The 25,145-nt window shown below is 38.4% G+C and overlaps 1 protein-coding gene and 1 pseudogene across 2 annotated transcripts in view; one reads left to right on the plus strand and one right to left on the minus strand.

Moving 5' to 3' along the window:
• Positions 1-25,145, minus strand: part of RELN (reelin) — a 558,168-nt gene that overhangs the window by 266,236 nt on the left and 266,787 nt on the right. For both annotated transcript variants that reach the window (XM_054564075.1, XM_054564074.1), the window contains exons 5-6: positions 22,785-22,817; positions 20,030-20,108 (exon numbers count right to left, since the gene is read on the minus strand). In XM_054564075.1, the coding sequence (XP_054420050.1) occupies positions 20,030-20,108; positions 22,785-22,817 (112 nt within the window). The remainder of the gene's footprint in view (positions 1-20,029; positions 20,109-22,784; positions 22,818-25,145) is intronic.
• On the plus strand, positions 1,684-5,670 carry LOC129062904 (histone H3.3A-like; annotated as a pseudogene).

A 25,145-nucleotide genomic window follows, 5' to 3' on the forward strand; every position in this document is an offset into this window, starting at 1 on the left:
AGTCATTAGTGTCCCCCTTTTACTAAGAAAATTGAGCCTCAGAGAAGTTAAGCATTTGCTCAAGACAGACAGCTGTGAGGCTGACAGTTGCAATTTGGACCCAGAACTTGCTAATTCCAACAACCAATACCTTTTCCATGACTTCTCATTCCTTGTAACAGGAGTACTGTGGTTGTGATGGTACCTAACTCAGACTGAGGAAGAAAGAGAAAATACCTAGAGGAGGTGGTCCCAGACCTGGTCCTGAATGAGAAATAGGAGTTATTCAAGCAAGCAAGAAAGATGAGGTTGTGAAAAGGCACAATAGATGCAGAGATTACGACACAAATAGAATTGCTACTTCAGTGCATTAGTATGGTTGGAACCATATTGATACATGGAGAAGGGTGGCAAAGGATGGGGCTGGAAGGTGGGAACCAGTACATGAAAGGTTTCATGCACCACTTACCAAGCAATATGTACTGTACTAGAAACTCTACAACTCATACCTCAATTAATTTATGTAAAACTCCTCTATTTTTATCTCCACTTAGAGGGTGTTAAAACTGAGATTTAGAGATATTAAATGCTTGTCCAAGGTTAAACAGCTTGAAGCTACAGAATTGGGATTAAAATCCCATTATTATACTGCCAAAGTCATGATACAAATCCAACTTTTAGGAAAATTACTTTAGCAAATGGAAGTAGAAAAGAAAAGACTATTGATGTAACCCAAGTAAGATATAATAGTGCCTAAAATAAGGTGGAGGTGGAGAAAACCACCTATTGGGCACACTCTAGGTTATTGTTATTCAATAGAAATGTAATGTGAGCCACACGTAATTTTCAACTTGCTAACGGTTATATGAACAATTATAAAGGAACAAGTGAAATTAATTTTAATAATGTTTTATTTAACTCATTCAAATTATATTTTAACATTTACCTAATGTAAAATTATTAATGACATAGTTTATATTCTCTGTTCATGATAAGTCTTTTCAAATATGGGGTGTATTTTACACTAAAGGCACACCTCAGTTCTGAGTAGCCACATTTCAAGTGCCCAACAGCTGTGTGCCTAGTCGCTACCATATTAGACAGCATGACTCTAGGGAATTACAGGGCTTATAAACTGACTGCTCTCTGGTTATGCTGACAACTGGTGATGCCATGCTGACAACTAGAGATGACCAGCTGACAATGATTATATGTACCTGAACTTCAGAGAAAGGAGAACAGCACTGACATGGCAGTTTAGCATATGGCTGAAATCATAGGAGTGCATATTATTGGGGGTTGGGAAGAGGGGAAGATATACAAGGTGAGAAAAGAAGTGGTTCAAAAATGGGTTTCTGGGAAAAATCATATTGTCAATAGTCTGGTTTCTGGAAAGCTCTAACCATCATCAAGAGCCTTCAGTGTATATCAGTCTGAGTCTATCTCCATTTACTTTCCCATGATTGTTGGTAGTGGATTAATTTTTATTCATATTCCTAACAATCTGTGCTGCCCATCAAGGTGACTTTCCTAATACTGACTCTACAAGATGACCTTCCTAATATTTTTTGTATCATTAAATTTAACTATTGTACAACTATACACACAAATGTCACTATCATAAAGGAAAAGATAAATCATAATATTGTGATGTACACAATTATCTTCATGGAGACCACACTGTAAAAAGGGAAACTAGTGGTCATGGCTTTACAGAAGAAAATAATGATCCATGTTAGAAAGACAAGGTGAGTTTTAAAAACCTACAGATGTAAATAAACATCCATATTCCAAGAAAAGTAATTCCCCAGAATTTAAAACAATACCTAAGTGCTCTTAAAGTCCTATACTCCTCTCTTCCTCAAATTGCCTCAGTGTCTAACGATTGAACTTGGATGAGCAGAGTTAGGTACTATAAATAACAAATACTATTTTTTCAAAGGGTGCTCTCTGTGAAGAACACTAGTATCTGAAATCCCACTCTTTCCTTGTGGAAAAGTTCTACAAGTTCCTAAGAACTGGGGTTCAGTTTTCAGGTTCAGAGGAAAAAAAATGCTGATTTTCCCTAACATTTAAACTGTAGCCTCACAAAAGAATTTTCTCAGGAAAATGATGGGCTTTGTAAAGTTAGAAAACATATTCTTCAGAGAACGGTGAAAAGAAGGAAGTTCTAAATACTCCTAGTTATATAAACTTCAGTTTTTCAATATAAAAAGGTGTATGACCTCCCAGGTTAAGGTTTGCTTCATAGGAAAAGTAATACTGAATATTACTGTAATCTAAATAAATATATACCTTCACTTTCTTTTCCTTTTTACCAATATGAAAAACAGAACATAAGAATCTGATAAATACTATGGCTCATCATACAAATCACCTACATAAAAATATATTCTGCCATGAACAGTATGATTAAAAGACATTTTTAGTGAAATGCTTGCTATCCCCAAAGACCATGCAAAGCCTGAATTTATTAAACTCTTGCTGAACCTATTTATCACACACTTAGGTTCCACATGAAGCTTATCTATTACTAGAGTTCACAGATCACTGCACTTTTGAGGTAGAGGGCACCTAAAATATCATGAGTCTCATTACCCCCTCATTTTACAAATGATGGAACAAGACTAAAATTCAGGTTCCCTGGATCCTTGTACAATATTCTTTCCAGTCCCCTGTAACACAGCAGCCAGGAAGAGAAAAGAACTCTGATTCTATAAAAACAATGTGCATTTCAAAGGCTGTTTGCCATCATTTTTACTATCAAAATTTATTTTGAAAAGCTAAAATGACTTTTCTTAAATTTTTTTTCTTTTATAGAAGGATTTTGTTTTGCTAGTAAAAATGTACAAAAATAAGAAAAATATTATGGACTTCACAGAAAATATTAAGAATGAATTTGCTAAACTGCAGTACATAATCAAATTCAATATTGCTTTGCTTAGGTATCTTAGATAACTCACTACTATTTTACATACACTATAACACTATCATTTTTTCATTAACAAAAACATAAAAAAATCAGTAAATATAGAGGCAGGTACTTATTGACCAAGACAACTAGGATCAAACCATAAACATAAAAAGAAATGCTTTGAACCAAAGTTTTGTTTTTCACTATTTTAAGCTCCTTGACAGTTTTTTTTAAAGATTTTATTTACTTATTCATTTTTAGAGAGAGGGAGAGAAAAAGAGAGGGAGAAAAGCATCAATGTGTGGTTGCCTTTCGCACACCCCTAACTGATGACCTGGCTGGCAACCCAGGCATATGCCCTGACTGGGAATTGACCTGGTGACTCTTTGGTTTACAGGCCAGCTCTCAATCCACTGAGCCACACCAGCCAGGGCAGCAGTTTGAAAACTGTTATTTTGGTGTCAATTTTCTTTGTTTTTATTTTTTAGGTGGCTGGGTTTTTTTTCTTCTCTTGATATCAGATAAAGAATTATATGTGATGTACATTTGTGCTGTAGAGAGTATAGTCCTGAAGGTATAATAATGTTTTTAATCCAGATTTTTAAATTATTAACCTGGGAAACGTGTCAGCCCAGAGGAAGATAAAGTGAAATGCCCCTAGAGTCCAGGGGCCCCCACATATTGCAGTGACTCACATAGGACTTTCAGGGTGCAGGAAAGAGGAGGAGGATTAATGAGAAAATTGAGCTCCTTCTCACAATTGGGAATTTATGAATGGTTGGTGGTGACATCATCCTGATAATAAATAAATAACAAATACTATTTTCTCAAGAGCAGTCTAATTCCATGGCTTATTCTTATTAGATCAGAGAGAAATCACTCAGCCTTTCGTCAGGCACTCTGCTGAAACAAGTTAATCACCTGGAAACTCACTGACAATCACTTACCATCAAATTCTCATTTGAGATGCATGCTGTTGTCCCCAAGACTGAGGACATTGTATTATCTGTTTATAATTTATTGCCTCTGAAGGAGTCAGTGTCTAGGGCTCAGCCTCAGGAGAAGCAATCTGGCACTTTAAGAGCCAGAATTGTCTATTCACCAGTATTTCTGAATGAGGTATTAAAATAACTTCAATATTTTTTTCTGATTATAAAAAGTACTTCAAAGTGTGAAAAAAAGAAAAGAAAAATATCTTGTAATTTTCTGACCCAAGGATAACATGTCTCTTCCTCCACATGCTGACACCGCATATGCTGACAAAAATCTGATGTGTGAGCTTGTAAGGCCAGGACAGACCAGGGATGGTGAAGCACCAAGGAAATGGGACCGTGACAGCCATTTGGTATCAGGGCACTCAGCTGACATCTTCTGGAGACACCTGAGCTCCTCCATTCAAACCTCAATGACCAGAACATTCAATTTTTGCCCAAAAAGAGATAGTTTTATGATAAAGAGGGCGTGACTATTGTAAAAGATCAAGCTTTTAAAAACATCCTATTCTCTTTGTAAATGTGGAATATTTTTAGAAAAAAGCAGCAAGGAAAGTTCACTCTATGAGACTGAAAAAAATATCACCTTCAACGATGTCATGATTCACTTCTAAGGAGCTATAAAGCATGCTCTACATGTGAAAATGACAAACTCCATTTATAGCTCATTCTTTCTCATTACTTCTCACTGAGGAAGGTAAGAACACTCTTCTTATTTCACTAGGGAATTTAAAAATTTGATCTCTGCTTTGTAAACAGACACAATGACAAATATTATTTGGATTAAAATAACCCTTCTAATATGCTGCTACTGCAAACAATATTCTGACCTACTATTATGGTGAATTCTACTACATGCTGCTTGAAGAAATATTTTCTCACTTGTTTCAAATGTGCTTGACATTTAATTCTACCAAGTGAGTTCTTGTTTCTCTCATCTAAAACAGAGATTAAAGAAGGAAATAATATGCCTCCAGATTCACACCTTATTAGTGGGCCACATCCTGTTTCTATTGTAAATAAAGCTTTACCCCAGAGCAATTACAACAAGGTAAGAAAAGTGAGAGGAGGAAGCAAGAGAGGAAGGTTAGAGAAGAGTTTTGTAATAAGAGAATACAATTATTAACAAAAGAGAAAAAAGGATGAGAGACGGTGGAACAAAAGGGAGGAAGAGAAGAAACAGAGAAAGATGCACATAAGATCAGAACGGGTGTTTGCAGCCGCCATCTCTCTCTAACGCCAGCACTTCCTCCAGCTCGCAGAGCTCCAGCTGAAGGAGAAGGGGGGTAAGTAAAGAGGTCTCTGTACCGTGGCTCGTACAAAGCCGACTGCCCGCAAATCGACCGGTGGTAAAATACCGAGGAAGCAAGTGGCTACCAAAGCCGCTCGCAAGAGTGCGCCCTCTACTGGAGGGGTGAAGAAACCTCATCGTCACAGGCCTGGTACTGTGGCACTTTGTGAAATTAGACGTTACAGAAGTCCACTGAACTTCTGATTCGCAAACTTCCTTTCCAGCGCCTGCTGCGAGAAATTGCTCAGGACTTCAAAACAGATCTGCGCTTCCAGAGTGCAGCTATTGGTGCTTTGCAGGAGGCAAGTGAAGCCTATCTGGCTGGCCTTTTTGAAGACACCAACCTGTGTGCTATCCATGCCAAACGTATAACAATAATGCCAAAAGACATCCAGCTAGCACGCCGCATACGTGGAGAATGTGCTTAAGAATCCACTATGATGGGAAACATTTCATCCTTAAAAAAAAAATTCTCTTCTTCCTGTTATTGGTAGTTCTGAACGTTAGATATTTTTTTTTTCCCATGGGGTCAAAAAGTACCTAAGTATATGATTGCAAGTGGAAAATAGGGGACAGAAATCAGGTATTGGCAGTTTTTCCATTTTCATTTGTGTGTGAATTTTTTTTTAATATAAATGCGGGGACATAAAGCATTAATGCAAGTCGAGATGTTTCATTGAACAAGTTTCAAGCAGTTCAACTTTATAACAATATAAATAAAGCTGTTAAATTTTTCTGGACAATGCCAGCATTTGCATTTTTTTAAAATAAGTAAATTTCTTACTGATGGCAACTAAATGGTGTTTGTAGCATTTTTATCATACAGTAGATTCCATCCATTCACTATACTTTTCTGAGTTGTCCTACATGCGAGTATGTTTTTAATGTTGTCTGTCTTCTGTGCTGTTCCTGTAAATTTGCTATTAAAATACATTAAACTATTAAAAAAAAGATCAGAATGTTGGACCATCAAACCCAATATATCAAATTGCAATTCCACAACCTCAAAATATGCTGATATATTAAAGGTTCTAGCAAAGATATGTCATAAGAGAAAATATTTAGGTTGCCTGATTTTTCTCATTGTTTACAATCTCCCTTAGTTACCTGTTCTTGAAAAAAATGTAAGGTTTACGCTCCATGTCCCATATGGTAAGCTTATTAAGTCATGTGTCTCTAAGTGATCATTACAAAAAAATCCCTTGGAAACCCTTCAGCAGTGGTATGGAGACTGTGGTGTCCATGGCTTGTGCTTCCCTCATCCCGTGCTGTCTTCCAGGCTTACTGCCCACGTGCCTGCTGGACACTGAGCAAAGTGGATGCACTTTTACCCAGTTTCTTTCTCAGGGGTATTGTCCATCACTCTTACTTTTCTCTGATTACTTGGAAACTGCACTTAATTGTGATTCTCAGAGTTGGCTAGTAAATTGAGTACCCTCTGTTTTTGTTATTTATGGGTGCTCCATGGCACTAAAGAACTATGAAGTAGTTTTACAGCTTGCTTGTCTTCTTTTCTTCTTTTCCCTTATGGGCTAGGCTATCAATCACTGAATAAAACTCCAGGTAGAATAACTCAACCCCCACTCTAAAATTTAAGTCTTTTCAAATCCTTTGTTAAGACAATTATTTTTGTCAAAGAAAATGAACTTTAATAAGCCAAGTCACCAATCTTTTGGTTCCATTTCAGAATGATTGCTCCAGTAAATTAGTATTTTTAAGAAAATACCAAATGCAGCAGTCTGTGATCCCTATTTCCCTGATTCTGTAGTTTTATCTTTTACATGTAAAAATGGAAATGTTCCAGTCTCCTCCCCCCACCAAGTCTTTTCTTGATTCAAGCAATCTTATGCAATGTCAGCCATGGCTTTAGCTTTCTTAGCTGTAAATTGTGGGCTTTCTGTATGATAATCTGATTAACAATTGACAGAGGTCTTCACATACCATAGGATCTGAAATAACTTCATTTGTGTCTTTCTTCTTGATGTCTCATATCCCTGTTGGCATTACAAGTACTTATCTAAGGTGCTTCTTCTGAGGAGTGACTCCTGTTCTTCCCTGATCTCTGCTGAATAGGACATATCTGCTATTATTATTGGGCTGGAGGGGAAACATCTGTTGCCATCTAGTTGCCATTTATCATCATGTTTTCTAATAGTCCCAAGTTTCCCACTAGAACATCAGAGCCTAGTGATATAACTCTGTATGTCTTTTGTGATCTTCAGAAAACAAGCATTAAAGGGCTAATCTGCTAAGGGAAACAAAGATTTCTCCTTGATTTTGTAATTGCTTGGAGGATAAAGGCACTTTTTAAGAAAACAAATTGTTTTAAAGAATTTATTCACTTTTCAGTTGCTTTAACTCTCTCTCTCTAAACTTCTGGTTATGAGTCAGAAATGTCTCCTATTTCATATTTTTTTCTTGTTGTTGAAAAAAATTTTAATTTATTGATTTTAGAGAGAGAGAAGAAGGGAGGGAAGAGGGAGAAAGAAAGAGGGAGGGGAAAGAGAGAAAGGGTGGAGAAAGAGAGAAAGAGAGAGAGGAAGAGAAACAGTAATTTGTTGTTGTATTTGTTTATGCATTCATTGGTTGATTGCTGTATGAGCCCTGACTGAGGACTGAACTGGCAACCTTAGTGTATTGGGACGATGCTCTAACCAACTGAGCTACCCTGCCAGAGCTTATTGTTGGAAAATGTTATTGAATAGATTTAAACACAGTGAAATACACAGATCTTAAGTTTTGACAAATGCATACATCTATGTAACCCATGACCTGTCAAGATATATAATATGGTCATCACCCCAGAAAGTTCCTCATGCCCTTTTCCAGTCAATCCCCCATCCTTGAAATAACCACTGACCTATTTTCTGTCACCTTAGGTCAGTTTGCCTAATTTAGACTTCATATAAATGAAACCACACAGTAAAAACGACTTAGGGCTTGGCTTCTCTCATTCCATGTAATAATTTTGAGATTCAGCCACACTGTTTCAATTATCAATAATTCATTCTTTTTTTATTGCTGAGAAGTATTCCTTTGTATGGATGTATCACTGTTTACCCATTCTCCTTTTGATGGATACCCGAGATATGCCCAGTTTTGGCTACCAGGTATACCTCTTTTTAATAAAAATTTATTTATCTCCATTCATATGAAATACTGGCAGTATTTGTATTGCACTGAAATAGTTTAATTCATAAAAAGAAACTATAAAAGTGTGGTTGGTGTACGAGTAGTAGATGCTTAAGTGAAATGTTAATGAGATAAAGCATAGTTCTAAGTCCTTACATTCCTTTTAAACTTAGTTACATGAGGTTTTTCTTCCCATTTTTTCTTTTTGGTTATAGTGTTGTCTATATATGAATAAGACTCCACTGGTTCTCTCCATCATCAGTAGTACAATTGTGCTGAACATACCTGATAACGGGGACTTGTCAGCAGTACTGATATATTGGTGGTGTTCTATCCATACTCTCTCTCACCCTCTTGGATTCAATGGTGCATTTGAAATGATGAAGTTATTTTTGTGGTCCTGAGGTATACCCGTGTGTGGTTCGGCATCAGGGCAAAGTTAGAGTGAAGAAGTCTCACTCTCACCAAGCCTGAGCCACCACTATATTTCCATGAAGGTTTTTTGTTGTTCTTTTTACTTATCACTTCTCACTTTCATTCAAACATAGCAATCAGAACCCCCTGTAAGAGTAGCGAGATAAAGGGCCACTTGCTTAGCAGGACCCAGAGAGACTTGGGGGGCAAAGGGCAGAAGAACTCTATGTTTTGCATTTCAGGAGGCAGAAGGACCACCCAGCTCCATGATAACTCACCAGAGAACAGCATTGCAAAGATGCCCATGGCCCAGGTCCAGGAGTAGCAGAACAGCTTCCATGCGCTGAAGCAGAGCTCAAAACAGAGCCACTGCCCCAAAGGAGAGGTTAGTAGAGGGATGAAGACTATCTGTGTGGATCAGTCACAAAAGACTAGATGAGCTAAAGAGGACTCAGTGAGTATCTACAGGAACAGATGCCTGGGGGACCAGAGGAACATCCCCACCAGCCTCCTGCTTTTGCACTAAGTCATCTGAAACTTATATACAACATCAGAAAAACGTGAGAGGGCAAGCCGAAGTTGACTAAAGTTAAGTTTCCATCATTGGTAGAAAGGGGACAATAAAAAGAAATTAGGTTATGAAAGAATAAAGAACATTTTATTTCTCTGCTACCCAAGTTTGTGAACAGGATTCATAACTGTTATTACTTGCGTAAGCATAAACAATTTTGGAAGGACTGGCAGCAACTGTTAACAGGTTGCCCCTGGAGGAAGGGTATAGAGGTCTAGTGTGAGAGTAAGACTTAATTTTACTATTTTATTATATACTTGGACTTTTCACTAAGTACATTTACTGATTTTTAAATCAAATCTAATATTTAAACAAGTAGATAGACAGTACATTCAATACTGGGTTGATGTAACAAAATTTCTTGGTTCTATTACAACTGCTATCACACACTTGGAATAGTAACTTGGCTGGTATGCTCATTCATAATAATAGTAATATCATTTTGTATTCCTTATTTTTACTTATAGTCATTTGTACATAATATAAGAAACTTGGATATCAAGAATTACATGAAATAGCGTGAAAGAAAAGTAGATAAAGTTAATGGAAGCAAATGTTATAAGTAATTAACTTTTAAACTGATCTACCTCTCCATCATTGTGTGGACATGACTTTAGTTTCTTAATTTCTCTTTTTGCTTGCCTTTAGAAATTAAAAATTAAATAAGGTATATGATGCTTTTTGAACCCTATGGAAGAAACATGGCCATAAAAGTAGCACATTTTTCTCTTGTGGAGTTGTTTTGAGATGCATTTAGTTGTGGGAATCTGGCCAAAAGCAGCAGAGCAGGGGCTTAGTTTCTGCCTGGTGTGTGGCAGCCACCCAGTTGTGGCGTTGGCAGCAAAAATCCTCCCTTGCCACTGCCACAAAGCTGCCCAGTGGCTTCTAATTCAGTGGGGGTAAAGGGAATCAAAGTCAATATCATAAGGGACAAAATTCACATGCTAATATGTATACCAAGAAAACAGGGATTTCAAGAGAGTGAAAACTGTCTATGAAATTACAAAACAAAGTTGGCTTTGTTACTTTATTGAAAATATTCCCTGAGACACCTGATTTTACCAGGTTCTGGGTTGTGACTTTAGGAAGTTTATGTCTATTTTTACAAGGTTTAAGGCATCCAATATCCTCTTTTCCCCCTTCTCTATTGTTCTGCCATAATTTATTTTCATTATATTCCAAATATTATATAATACAGATATATTTCATTTGATGTCTGCTTTTCATCCAAATGAAATGATGGAAGACTTGGAGACATTTAAGTAAATTGGCTGAAGATTATTTTAATAGTAATTTTTTGTTCATATCTGGGCTTAGAGACACGGAGACCAATGTGCAAATTACACCACAGGAAGAAGAAAGCAAAAAAAGGAAGGGAGGAGGAAGGGGAAAAGTGAGGCAGGAGAAAGGAGAGGTAGAGAGAATAAGAGAATGAGAGGCAGGGGAGGGAAAGAAAGAACATAGGAAAGGGGGGGGGAGAGAGAGAGAGAATAAATGAATGATGGAGGGAACTAACTTGTATTGAGCACCTAAAATACACCAGGCATGGTGCCAGACCTTTTCAGATTTATCAAACTTTAAACAATGTGTGAGGATAGTATCAAGCTCATTTTTACTGACAAGGCAATGGGGCTCAGAGAGGTGAGGCAAGCTTTTTGCTTTTCTCAAGGTACCCAGCTGGCAAAAGCCTAGTTCAAGAGTCAATGCAGACTGGCTGGACCTCAGAACCCCTACCACCCTCTGTTCAGTGAAGTCATCCCTCAGATAATGAGAGTTTCATGTCTTTTTTTTTTTTTTAATCTTAAAGAGGCTAGATGAAAGAGCTGGTTGGCAATAAGGGATAAAGTAAATTTACACTGCAGCATATCTGATAGAAGACAGAAATACATGGCTTTTAAAGTTTTTTTTTAAGCAGGAAAAACCATACCTTAAGTAAAAGGGACACAAAATCTATAACTTTGGTCAAGAAAGCATAGATCAGTCATGAAAATGGGTGAAGCAAAATCAATCACATTTTATTGATTTTAAAAACAACAAAATTTGAACCACATAAAAGTCACATTTTGTATATGTCAAGAAAACTCACAAAGAAAATGAATTAGCTTGACAGAAATGAACTTGCCTTGAAAGAAACAAATCATCCGATAACATCTACATTAATGGAATATAAAAATGCCAGATACCAGGAGAAGTAGAGGATTTTTCCTGGGTAAAAACAGTACTTAGAAGGGGGGGGGGGGTGTGTGTGTGTGTGTGTGTGTGTGTGTGTGTGTGTGTGTGTGTTTGCTTTTTTGACTTTTCTTAATAAAGAGTTTCAACTTATTTTAAAAATTTTATATTTATGTTCATAGGATAGTGAAATTTTGTTGGTAAATTCTTTCTTTAAATGGCATCTAAATCATGAGACTTTATGACTCTGTCTCATCTGATTTTGTTTGTATATTTATACATATATTATATAGCTCTATACTTCTTTCTAGAAAAGACATACAGTATTTAAGCACCAATACTCTCTATATGACAAGGGCTACTTTTCCCAAGAAACTCCCACAAGGTCTCCTCCCCTTTTGTTGGAACTCCAGTATGTATAATCCTGGATTATAAATTTATTAAAAATGTTTTTAGTTTTCCTCTACTAAATTATAAACTACTTGAGAGAAGAAACCATATCTGATTTTAATTTACTATATACATAAAATAACTATGGCTTAATATTTGTTGAACAGTAAAGATAAACAAAAAACAGAAATGAGTATCAAATGCTGACATTTGAGGATAAAATGGTTATACTCTTTCTAGTCTTGAGTATTGGGTGATTTGGGTTGCAACTTGAAAGTTTACTTTAGAGCTTCTTCTATTTTATCTAAAACTCTCAATTGTGTATAGGAAAACATTTAGTATCACTGAAAATCCACATTCAGATATTCTCTCAAATTGTTCAGATTGATTTAGCTCTGGGTTGACAGGTCTATTTCTCCAAAGTCAGCTAAAATACAATTGCCAACAAATTCATGCATCCATTTATGTCTTCGAGTTTTTAACAAATGAGTTTGGCTCATCATTTCTTTGCCCTCAAAAATCTCACGAAATTTCACCTAAATAGCCATTGAAGAAGTGACTGGATTATAATACTCAGGTGACCTAATGACTTAGAAGTTATTTGGAAGTATGATTCAAGTTATCTGTCATTTCAGATAAATCACTTCCCTTTCTTTGCTTGGCATAAGTGCAATAATTAGACATATTAAAACAATGTTGTTTGGATGTTCAGGTACAAAAGGGATCAGTTACTAGTAAGCCAGTTTTTCTTTGTTTTGTCTTTGCAATTATGCAGATATTCTCAGAGGACTTCAACCCTGTGTATGACTAAGGAGATATAAGATTCCATGTAATTCTTTAGAGCTTCTTTTTATCTCATTGAAAAACAACTATGTTTTCTTTTTTTTTTAAATTAATTTATTTACTTTTTAAATACATTTGTCTCTGCCTTCCCCCCACCTCTTTCCCTTGCCCCCTCCCACCTTCCCTCCCTCAGCTCTTCCCCTTTGCTTTTGTCCATGAGTCCTTGCTATTAGTTCCTTGACTTTCCCCTTCCCTTCCCTTTCCCTGCCCCCCCATCCCTCTTGTCTCTGTTGATTTCTTTTCCTTTCAGTGTTGCTGGTCATATTTTCCTTGCTTCTTTGCATTGTTGGTTAGGTTCTGCTTATAGGTGAGATCATATGGTATTTGTCTTTCGCCCCCTGGCTTATTTCGCTTAGCATGATGCTCTCCAGTTCCATCCATGCTGTAGCGAAGTTTAGTAGTTCTTTTTTCCTTTCTGCTGCATAGTATTCCATTGTGTATATGTACCATAATTTTTTGATCCCGTCATCTACTGATGGGCATTTAGGTTGCTTCCAACACTTGGCTATTGTAAATTGTGCTGCTATGAACATTGGGGTGCATAGGTTCTTTTGTATTGGTGTTTTGGTGTTCTCAGGGTATAGTCCCAGCAGGGAAATCGCTGGATCAAAAGGCAGTTCCATTTTCAGCTTTCTGAGGAAATTCCACACTGCTTTCCATAGTGGCTGCACCAGTCTGCATTCCCACCAACAGTGTACTAGGGTTCCCTTTTCTCCACAGCCTCGCCAGCACCTGTTGTTTGTGGATCTGTTTATGGTGGCCATTCTGACCGGTGTGAGGTGGTACCTCATGGTGGTTTTGATCTCCATTTCTCTGATGGCTAGTGATGCAGAGCATCCTTTCAAATGCCTCTGGGCCCTCTGTATCTCCTCCTTGGAAAAGCATCTGCCCAGATCCTTGGCCCATTTTTTGATTGGATCGTTTGTCTTCTTGGAGTAAAGTCGAGTGAGTTCTTTGTATATCTCGGAGATCAAACCTCTATCTGATGTATCATTAGCAAATATATTTTCCCAAATGGCTGGCTCCCTTCTCATTTTGCTGATGTTTTCTTTAGCCGTGCAGAAGCTTCTTATTTTGATGAGGTCCCACTTGTTTATTCTTTCCTTTATGTCCCTTGCTTTAGGAGACATGTCAGTGAAAAAATTGCTGCGTGGGATATCTGAGAGTTTCCTGCCAATGTTCTCCTCTAGGACTTTGATGGTGTTGCGACTTATATTTAAGTCTTTGATCCATCTTGAGTTTATTTTTGTGTATGGTGTCAGCTGATGATCCAATTCCAAATTTTGCATGTAGCCGTCCAGCTCTCCCAACACCATTTGTTGAAGAGGCTGTTATTGCTCCATTTTATGCTTCTGCCCCCTTTGTCGAATATTAGATGTCCATAGAGACCTGGGCTTATTTCTGGGCTTTCTATTCTGTTCCACTGGTCTATGGGTCTGTTCTTGTGCCAGTACCAGATTGTTTTGAGTATAGTGGCTTTGTAGTAGAGTTTGATGTCCGGTATTGTGATCCCTCCTACTTTGTGTTTCTTTCTCAAAATTGCTGCGGCTATTCGAGGTCGTTTATGGTTCCATATAAATTTTTGAAATGTCTGTTCTATTTCTGTGAAATACGTCATTGGTATCTTAATAGGGATTGCGTTGAATCTATAAATTGCTTTTGGTAGTATGGACATTTTAAGGATATTAATTCTTCCAATCCATGTGCACGGTATATGCTTCCATTTATTTGTGTCTTCCTTAATTTCTTTTTTCAATGTTGTATAGTTTTCTGCATACAGGTCTTTTGTGTCTTTGGTTAAATTTATCCCTAGGTACTTTATCTTTTTTCGTGCTATATCGAATGGTATATTTTTCCTGACTTCTTCTTCTTCTTCTATTGCATTGCTGGTGTACAAAAACGCCTTTGATTTCTGAATGTTGACTTTGTATCCTGCTGTTTTGCCAAATTCACTTATTAGGTTGAGGAGTGTTTTGGTAGAGTCTACAGGGTTCTCTATGTATACTATCATGTCATCTGCAAACAATGATAGTTTTACTTCCTCCTTTCAGATTTGGATGCCTTTTATCTCTTTCTCTTGTCTGACCGCTGTGGCTAGGACTTCCAATACGATGTTGAAAAGAAGCGGTGAGAGCGGACATCCTTGTCGTGTTCCCGATCTTAGTGGGAAAGCTTTCAGTTTTTGCCCGTTGAGTATGATATTGGCTGTCGGTTTTTCATATATGGCCTTTATTACGTTGAGGAATGCCCCATTTATTCCCATTTTGCTGAGTGTTTTGATCATAAATGGGTGCTGTACCTTGTCAAATGCTTTTTCTGCATCTATCGAGATGATCATGTGGTTTTTGTCTTTTCTTTGATTTATGTGGTGTATCACGTTTACTGATTTGCGTATATTGAACCATCCCTGCATCCCTGGGATGAATCCCACTTGATCGTGATGGATAATCTTTTGAATGTATTGCTGGATGCGGTTTGCCAATATTTTGTTGAGGATTTTAGCATCTATGTTCATCAGCGAAATTGGCCTGTAGTTTTCTTTCATTGTAGGGTCTTTATCTGGTTTTGGGATCAGGGTGATGCTGGCCTCATAGAAGGAGTCTGGCAGTCTTCCCTTCTCTTGGATTTTTTGGAGTAGTCTGAGAAGGACAGGGGTTAGCTCTTCCTTAAATGTTTTGTAAAATTCTCCTGGGAAACCGTCTGGCCCTGGGCTTTTGTGTGCTCGAGTTTCTTGATTACTGCTTCAATTTCCCCAACTGTTATCGGTCTGTTCAAGCTTCCTGTTTCTTCCTCCTTCAGTGTTGGAAGATTATACTTTTCTAAAAATTTGTCCATTTCATCAAGATTTTCAAATTTCTTGGCACATAATTGTTCATAATAGTTTCTGATGATCATTTGTATTTCTGTGGTATCAGTTGTTATTTCTCCTCTTTCATTTCTGATATTATTAATTTGGGTCCTCTCCCTTTTTTTCTTGATGAGTCTGCTTAAAGGCTTGTCAACTTTATGAATCTTTTCAAAGAACCAGCTTCTGGATTGGTTGATCCTCTGAATTGTTCTTTTTGTCTCTATGTCATTCAGTTCTGCTCTAATCTTGACTATTTCCTTCCTTATACTTGCTCTGGGATTTATTTGTTGTTGTTTCTCCAGTTCTTCAAGTTGTAGTGTTAGGTCTTTTATTTGAAATGTTTCTATCTTTTTAAGGTAAGCCTGTATTGCTATGAACTTCCCTCTCAGGACCGCCTTTGCTGTGTCCCATAGGTTTTGGACAGTTGTCTGTTCATTTGCATTTGTTTCCAGAAATTTTTTGATTTCTTCTCTTATCTCATTATTGACCCATTCATTGTTTAATAGCCAACTGTTGAGTCTCCATGAGTTTCCAAGTTTTTGAAGTTTCTCTTTGAGGTTGATTTCGAGTTTCAAGGCCTTGTGGTCTGAGAAAAAGTTTGGTATTATTTCTATTTTCCTGAATTTACTGAAGCTTGCTTTGTGTCCTATCATGTGGTCTATCTTTGAAAAACTGCCATGAGCATTTGAAAAGAATGTGTGTTTTTCTTCTTTGGGATGTAAGGTTCTATATATGTCAGTTAAGTCTCTTTGATTCAGTTTTTCATTCAGCGCCACGATATGTTTATTAATGTTTTGTTTGGAAGATCTGTCCATTTTTGACAGTGGGGTGTTGAAATCCCCTACTATCAGTGTGTTGCTATCTATATCTTTTTTGAAGTCATCCAACAATTTCCTTATAAACTTGGGGGCTCCTATATTGGGAGCATATAAGTTTACAATGTTGATGTCTTCTTGATAGATTCTTCCTTTAAGTATGATAAAGTGCCCCTCTGGGTCTCTCTTTATGGCCTTTGTTTTGAAATCGACTTTGTCTGATACAAGTATGGCAACGCCAGCCTTTTTCTCATGTCCATTTGCTTGGAATATTATTTTCCATCCCTTTACTTTCAATCTGTGTAGGTCTTTTGCTCTGAGGTGGGTCTCTTGTAGGCAGCATATGTGTGGGTCATGTTTTCTTATCCATTCAGCTACCCTGTGTCTTTTGATTGGGGCATTTAGTCCATTCACATTGAGAGATATTACTGATAGAAACTTACTCATCTTTTCTCTTTGTACTTGTGTTCGTCTCTGTCTCATTCTTTTCCTTCATCTGCTTAAACCAGTCCCCTTAGCATATCTTGGAGTGCTGGTTTGGTAGAGATGTATTCTTTTAGCTTTCTTTTGTCTGGGAAACTCCGTATTTCTCCTTCTATTTTAATGGAGAGCCTAGCTGGGTAGAGCAGCCTTGGCTGTAGGCCCTTGCTTTTCATGGCTTGGAATATTTGTTGCCATTCCCTTCTGGCTTGTAGTGTTTCTGTTGAGAAGTCAGCTCCTAGGCGTATCGGGGCCCCCTTGTATGTTACTTTCTCCTTCTCCCTTGCTGCCTTGAAGATTCTCTCTTTGTCTTTGACATTTGCCATTTTAATGATGATGTGTCTTGGAGTGGACCTCCTTGGGTCCTTCTTGAGTGGGGTCCTCTGTGCCTCCTGGATCCATGAGAGCCTTTCTCTCCTCAAATTAGGGAAATTTTCCATCATTACTTTTTCGAGGAGGTTCTCTATTCCTTGCTCCTCTTCTTCTCCTTCTGGTATCCCTATTATATGGATATTATTGCGTTTCAGGTTGTCCTGCATTTCCCTAAATGCTTCTTCATTCTTTTTGAGCCGTTTTTCCATTTCTTGCTCTTTCTGGGAGCTTTTTTCTACCTTGTCTTCCATCTCACTGATTCGATCCTCAGCTTCATCCAGCCTGCTTTGGATTCCTTCTACTGTGTTCTTCAATTCAGAAATGGTATTCTTCATATCCTCTTGTGTCTTCTTGATATTTTCTATGTCCTTTTCCAGGCTGATATAGTTTGCTGTAAGATCCTGATAGTTTCTCTGCAGTTTCTCACAGTTATCTTTGAGCTGGCTGAGCTCATTGAGCTTCCTTAGAACCATTGTTTTAAATTCCATATCTGATAGTTCCCTTGCCTCTATTTCATTGAGCTCTCTCTGTGGGGAGTCCCCTTTTCCACTCATTTGGGGGGAACTTCTTTTTCTTCCCATTTTTGTGAGAGTCTGTTAAGTATTTTTGTCCTTTACTTTTCTTTCTGGGCTTGCCTCTGATGATGTCAGTTGTTGACCCTATAGGGCCTTGGGTTGTTTGTTTGAGCCTTTCAGGAGTCTACTGCCTGTGTCTGACTCCTGCTTGGAGCAGCTCTGTGACCCCTTCAGTCAGGGCTGGGCTATTTTTTGGGATCTCTCTGCGCTCTCACGAGAGCTCCTTAAGCGCGTTCCCAGCACGGCAGGGTCCCCCACCTGCCTGGGCTCGCATGTGTTTGCCCCAGACCAGGGGGCTTATTCGCGACCTCCCGTGCTCATCTGGCCTCCCTGACACGCGAGCTTCGCGGCACTGGTCAGTTTAGGGTCTTCTATTATGTGTTTTCCCCGCTTTTGGTTCTTTGGGTGCGTTGCTTGCCCTCCCCAAATGGGGACTACGGAAATGGGAGGAAATCAGCTCTAGGACACTCCGGTTAATCCTGTTTCTGGTCTCTCCTCCAGGGACTCTGGGCAGCTCTACTTATTTTGCGGGCTGCTCCGCAATCGCGGCGGGTAGGTCAATTTATGCCTGCCCTTGCCCCTCTGTGCAATCCCTCGCAGGCCGTATGGGTGCCAGTCTGTGTGAGGCCTTGCCGGCAGGTGCACGCGTTCGTCAGCCTGCGTGGGTCACACACACGCTCGCCAACCCTAGCCAGTCACTCGGCGCAAGTGTGCGCGCCTGCTCTGGGTGTTTTGGGGGTGTCTATGTTTGCTTTTCGGCTTTTGGCTCTTTGGGGGTGTGGCCTCTTCCCGCGCAATGGAGACTTCGGCAAGGAGAAGGAGTCGGGACTCCCCGGTTCCTCCCCCCGTTCTTTCCCCAATGCCTCCGTTTCTAGTCTCCCCTCAGGGGCCTCTGGGCAGTTCTGTGACCCCTTCGGCCGAGGATCCAACCCCTGTGCGGACTACGTTTCAATCGCAGGCAGTCTGGTTCATGCGCATCCCGCTTCTGCCTCTTTGGGGTCGTGCCTTTCCAGCCCACAATGGAGACTACGGAAAGGGGAGGGAGTCGGGACTCCCCGGTTCCTCCTCCCCTTCTTTCCCCAATGCCTCCCTCTCCAGTCTCTCCTCAAGGCTCTCCCAGCCAGTCTGCACTCAGCCCCGTAGCTCACAGGCGCACAAGCTGTGTGCGGAGCGCACAAAAGGCAGGTTAATTGATTCCCTTATGCCTGAGCGAGATGGTAGCTGCAGAGTGGGAAGTGCGTTATCACCCGGGCTCCACCGGCCGCCGTGTCAGTCCTCTTCACAAAGTTTTCCTCACCATTCTTTTCCCAGGCACCAGCCCACCCTGCTGCCGCCTGTACCCAGCGATCAAGGAGGGTGGCTGCCGCTGCAACTTTTGCGTTTGCCCTTTAAATGTCTTTTTGCATCCCCAGCCACCTGTCTCTGGCAGAGAGCACCCCTAAGCTTTTTGGGGTTGCGTTTTGTCTGTATTTTCTCGGCTTTAGCTGCTGTAGTTTAGGGGTTCCTGTTTATGATTCAGACCCCGTTCTTCTCGGGGGGACGCTAACTGGCCGTTTCAATGTCCCTCTGGTGCCAGTGCCCGTGCTCACCCAGCCCACCCTCTCGAGCCTCCACCGCAGTTCTCACCCGTTGGGATGTGTGAGCGTCGAATCCGCTGTCCGCAGCACCAAGGCTCCTCTCCCACTATCGCTCCACTGCTTTCCAGGTGATTACTCCATTATTTAGTTGCAATTCCAGTTTGGTTTTGGGAGGAGGTCAGCGTGACTCCCTTTCACTCCTCCGCCATCTTTCTCTCTACTCCTCTTATATCACCATCAGAAGCAGAGATAGGTGGAGCAGTCCCTCAGTTCTACTGAAAAACAGCCCCGATCTGCCTCTTGCAGTCTGTAATTATCTCCAAAAGATTAATTATCTCCTGTATCTTGATACAGGATTTCTGTATCAAGTCCCTGAAGTTAATCTACTACTCTAATGTTTTCTTCATAAAAACTTATACAACTGGAAAAAAAACCCCCAAAACATCTAAATACACTCATGGCTTTGAGGAGTACATAGATTCAGTTCTTAAGTCATGAAATAGACAATATGCAGTCTACATTAAGTTCAGGTCCCTAGTTAAACAATTCTCACTAATAACTTAGTGCTAAAGAACAATTTAATTTTATATAATTGTTCCAAGGAAGCATCAGTATCATTTCTTTTTTGCATTTAAAAACTTAAGTGGGACATATTCCTGTAACTTACCATATATTTGGATTCAATTCAAGTTGGTGGTAGGAATCAAAGTCATCTCGTAGTATGATACTGTCACTATGTATTTCAGCTAAAAGAAAAAAGAATTTAGAAAAAATTATACTAAACAATAGATTTAGCTACAGAAAAAGGTCACTGTGCTACATTTATGAGAAATAATAGTGTTTTAAGTTAAAACTGAATTTTAAATGAGCAGCTGATTATATTTGTTTTATCCTGAAGCTAGTATAGGAAAAAAGTAAAGACTCTGCTCTTACGATGCATCTGGAAACCAGAGCCCCAAAGAGAAAAAGTGTCACCAGGCAGGAAAGGGAGGAGGGCCAAGGTCAGCACTAACCTATAGGGAGAGGTCACACAAGACTTGCCTTTCATAGCTCAACGTGTCCAGAAGAGATTCAGTGTCTAGTTCACTTTAAAGTATAAGAGGGACAGAAAATTCTATTTGTTATCAACTAACATTGCTGGTATTTACTAACCCATTTCCTCTTCTCTTTCCTACTATCCCTCTTGCCCTGCCTTGCTTTCTCTCATTCCCTACATTCACTCATTTTTTTATTTAATGTGTCTCAAATTAATTTCCCTCCCCTACTCAGAGCTGCATAGGAGAAATTATTGACATGATTAAGTAAAACTTCCAAAAAAAGTCATGTTAAAAGTCAGAAGGAATGCCAGGGACCCATCCATAGTTTTCACTGTATTATCACTATACTTTCACTGTATTTCACTGTATTATGTTTGAGATTATATCAAACAAGCATTTTTTAAGCTCTGTAAGAACTCTGGGCCTGCTAAGAGCAAACAATATTTTCACAGCTATAGAGTATGTGATATTTCCACTGAGTAGAGGATGGATGAGTAAAAACAATTTCATGGTCCACTACAATGTAAGTGGGCTGATTTTTAAGGTTGTGTGAGAAACAATAATTATTTCTACTAAAGGTGTAAAAAATGAATTTTGTGCTTATAAACTCCCTTATATACTTCCCATGATGTGCTTGGGAGGTTTGTTTCAGCTAATATAAATTCTCTGAGCTTGTAAGTTTACATATGCTTTTGGAAAAGTTAAAATCATATGATCTAATCAACAAAAAATAACCACCCTAATTTTTTTACAAAGATGATATTTTACCTTTTTTGTAGGGGGTTGGGGGAGCTCACCAAACTCACTGAGTAATTAAATTCAACTCTAAATATTAGGAATCATACTTCTAAATTCTCTTTGGTGGTATCACCACCTATAGCCATCCTCACCCTCTTATATAAGGTATGTCAGCAGGTAAGCATATAACAAAGTCTGGGAAACCAGTGAATCAGCATGTATTGAGAGGAATGGCTTTAGACTCAAAGCCTTAGGATGATAGCAGGGAGAATATGGATTTACACTGGAGAGAACACTGTGATGTATTCTGTGCATGCGAGTGATTTAATGATTCCTCTGAGCAATTAGACACAGTGCCTGAAATGCCTACAGGGTACAGTTCTCTCAAATACCCAAGGTGGCCAAGACTCTCAACTCGGCTGGGCCACTGTGAGTCACCAGCCTGCCTCTGCTGCCAGAAGGCATGCTTCTAAGCTATTATGTTTGCCTGCCAAAGAAGAGAAGCCCAAAGCTGCAGTATTACATAAAAGTAGAGGTTTTCAAGGCAAATTTTCCAAAGAGAAAAATAAATTAATTGGGTTTATGGGTTGAAAGGAAAAGCCCAAGAGACAAATCACTGACCCATCTGCAAGTCCCACAGTGAGAAACATCTGAAAAGGCTGGAGCCAGCTAAGATGACTTCTTTTCATTCTTATTAAATAGTGTAGTGTAGGAAATTGCTTTTAAAACAAGCCTTTGCTGAAACAGAATGAGAAATTTAACTCTTAAAGATCTTTTGTTTCATACAGAATTTTTTACAAAGGTATGAGTAAGCCTCAATGGTTATGTGCTCATGTATTTATTACAACACTGTTACATCATGTATTATACACTTTGCAAATATTAATTCAGTTCATCCTCTTAACAACCCAGGGAGGTAGGTACTATTATTACTCCCATTTTACAAATATGGAAACCAAGGCACAGAGAGGTTAATTTGCTTGATGTCACGTGGCTAGAAAATGGTGAATGTGAGACTAGGCAGTTTGGCTCTGGAATCTGTGCTCCTAACCACTACATAACCCTGCCTCAAAAATGGCTGCCCACAAAGAGCCTGGCACTATGGAAAGACCATGAGAAAAATGAGTGGTGGTAACATTCCATGGTTCCATTAAACAAAGCAGATAGTTATTGAAAGAGTCTCATTTCAGTTTTTGAAGAAATGACCAAATTATTTCTTCTTTTACAATGAAGCACTAATGTGAGCAAAAATCTCAAATCTGGAATAAGATAAATTCCTCCATATTCATAGCTCTTTACCCATTGCTTCTGTGTTCTGTTTACAATGGGTAGGAGAACAAGGGAAAATTTAGCATTAGAATACTCTGTCAAATGGCCACACGCAACAGGATCCTAAGGAAGAATGTGCTAACAGGTTTGAAAGTCCCCTCATTAGCCCTCAGCTGGGTAGCATGACTGTCTCCTGGTGAGTTGCTCTGTTCAAGCATAATGTGGACCTGACTCTAATTACAGTGAATTATCAGCAAATCAGAGAAGGCAGAGAGTTTCCTAACCTCTATATCATCTTCCCACAAAGCCAGAGGAGTGAGACAAATATTTAATAAATCAAGTACTAAGGTTAGTGAAATCGGGTTCTTAAACACTTACCTAGATGTAGGTGCATAGTGGCCTCTGTGGGAGCTGAACCAAAAGGGAAAAAGGGAAAGATAGTTGATAAGCAACAAAAGCAAAATCCAGTAACTACAATGACAAATGCAATTACAAAACTTAGGTCATGTAGAAATAAAACGGTGAGAAGCTTTTTAAAGGAGTAAAAAGAAAATGCCAATAAACATAAAATAAGACATCCAATTCCCTATTTAGTTATATTTAAAAGTAACACATTACTCTTAAAGTGAAGCACAGAAAACAAGACACACTTATTATTCAAGTTTAGTCAGGCATCCCTTGAAATACACAATATAAATGTGATGTGATAGTAGTTTATGAATATGCCAAAAAACTTTCTGAGCACTTATTACATGCCAGGGGCTATTATGGGTATTAGGAAAATAAAGGAAAAAAACACTATCCTTGTCCTCAAATAGTTTCCCATCTGGTGGAGGCAACTACAATATATAGTGTAGTAAGTGCTATGTAGAGTGTTCAGGGGGTGCTAGGGTGAGATGCGGGGTAAGGGAGGGACTCTAATTCTAGACTGACCAGGAGAAGACAGTTGCCAGGCTTCCAGAGAAGAGGATTTCTGTGCTGAGTTTGAAAGACTAGCAGGAGTAAGATGGGCGGGGGGAGGAAGGGGACAGGCGCTTCTTTCTTAAGTAAAAGTGGAAGGGCAAAGAGAAGTAAGAGAAAATGGCTTTTTGGGAGAACCACAAGTTCAGTGGGACTGGATGAACACTTAAGAGGAAAGCATAGAAAAGCGGAAGTTGAGAAGATTGAGAGAAGATCGTAAAGCTGAATGCTAAGGAATTCGGACTTTTCCATGAAAGCATAATGATCTGAACATTTATGAGCAAAGGAGTGAATGTTCAAATACGCATTTCAAGAAAGGACACTCTAACAAGAGTTCGAAAATAAGGGACACTGCCCAATAAATACTTTGGTTATATTTTTTTTCTCAAAAGACTTCCAAATTTATGAAGAAATATTTTCAATTCACGATCTAAAACTTAGAACTCATCGCATAGATATTTTAAAATCTTTTATATCAGTTAAAGAAGAATTTCAGCGAGATATGAAAATATTTGTTTCTATCACAGTGGTCAGTGATTCAGCTATGTTAGATGAGAAATCCAGACTTAATAGCATTTTAAGACTAGAAACTGATATTTGTTTTATTGTTTCACACCAACATATTGCACATTGAAAATACTTGTGCTCGGTTGTTTGAAACAGAGTACATGGAAAGTGTCCTGAATACAGTTTAGTATACATCTAGAATATATGGGCAAATTCTCTGAATCATCACCAGCTTATGGAAGCCTTCAAGAAAACAAAAGAAAAATTTAATAATCTTGCGCTTTGTGTCAATGCTCATTGGTCAAGCTGTAGAATCTTTTGTTGTACAAAGATTCACTGAGCTGTTACCTCTAATTTAAGATTTTCTGGAAATAAAAAGAATAATTGCCAATTATTTAATAATCAATGATAAAAACATAACAATGATATACAATATGTTCCCTCAATATTGGACTGTAAATTAATGAGTTAAATTTGTAGGTTTTTTTCTTTTCTGATCCTTTCTCTTTTTTTAATTATTTTTTAATTTTTTTATTGTTCAAATATATTTATCTCCATTTTCCTACCACCACTTTCCCCTGCCCCACCCACTCCCTTCCCTCTCAATCCTTCCCCACTTTGGCTCTGTCCATGGGTCCTTATAAATTTGTAGTTTTGAATCAAATGAAACAGCTCTCCTAAAAAAATGATGAACAGATTTTTGTCAAGGTGGATGTAGATATTAAAGGAAAATAATTTTTTGATATTCTATTCAGTTACTGGAAGACCTTTAAGTAGGTATAGGACATTTGAATATGTAAATCTAGTTTTCAGCTGTAAATTTTATGAAATCTTAAAACAGACTAAGTATTCCAATACTTAAGATGTGCTGTAAATATAAAATACACACCAAATTTCAGATACTTAGTACAAAAAATGTAAAATACCTCAATAATTTTATATTGATTACATTATATCAAAATGTTTGGTATTTTATATATTCTATGTTAAATAAAATACATTATTAAATTAACCTATTAATTTTTGCTTTTTAAATGTGGCTACTAGAATATTTAAAATTATACCTGTGGCTCTGACTTCTATTGGACAGAGCTGAACAAGGGCTAGGTGGGAGATCTGGACTGGCTATCAATTAGGGAATCATTATCACACAGGAGGTGGTGGAGTCATGGAAGAAGATTGACTCACTGAGAGAGAATGTAGGGTACAAAAGAAGTAAAAGGAAGGTGTAAATGTGCATTTAAGGGACTGACAGAAGAAGAGGAGCTATCA

Source organism: Pteronotus mesoamericanus, unplaced genomic scaffold (assembly GCF_021234165.1).
Source record: "Pteronotus mesoamericanus isolate MK-2021 breed Mesoamerican mustached bat unplaced genomic scaffold, CSHL_Meso_final scaffold_85, whole genome shotgun sequence".
NCBI classification, from domain to species: Eukaryota; Metazoa; Chordata; class Mammalia; order Chiroptera; family Mormoopidae; genus Pteronotus; species Pteronotus mesoamericanus.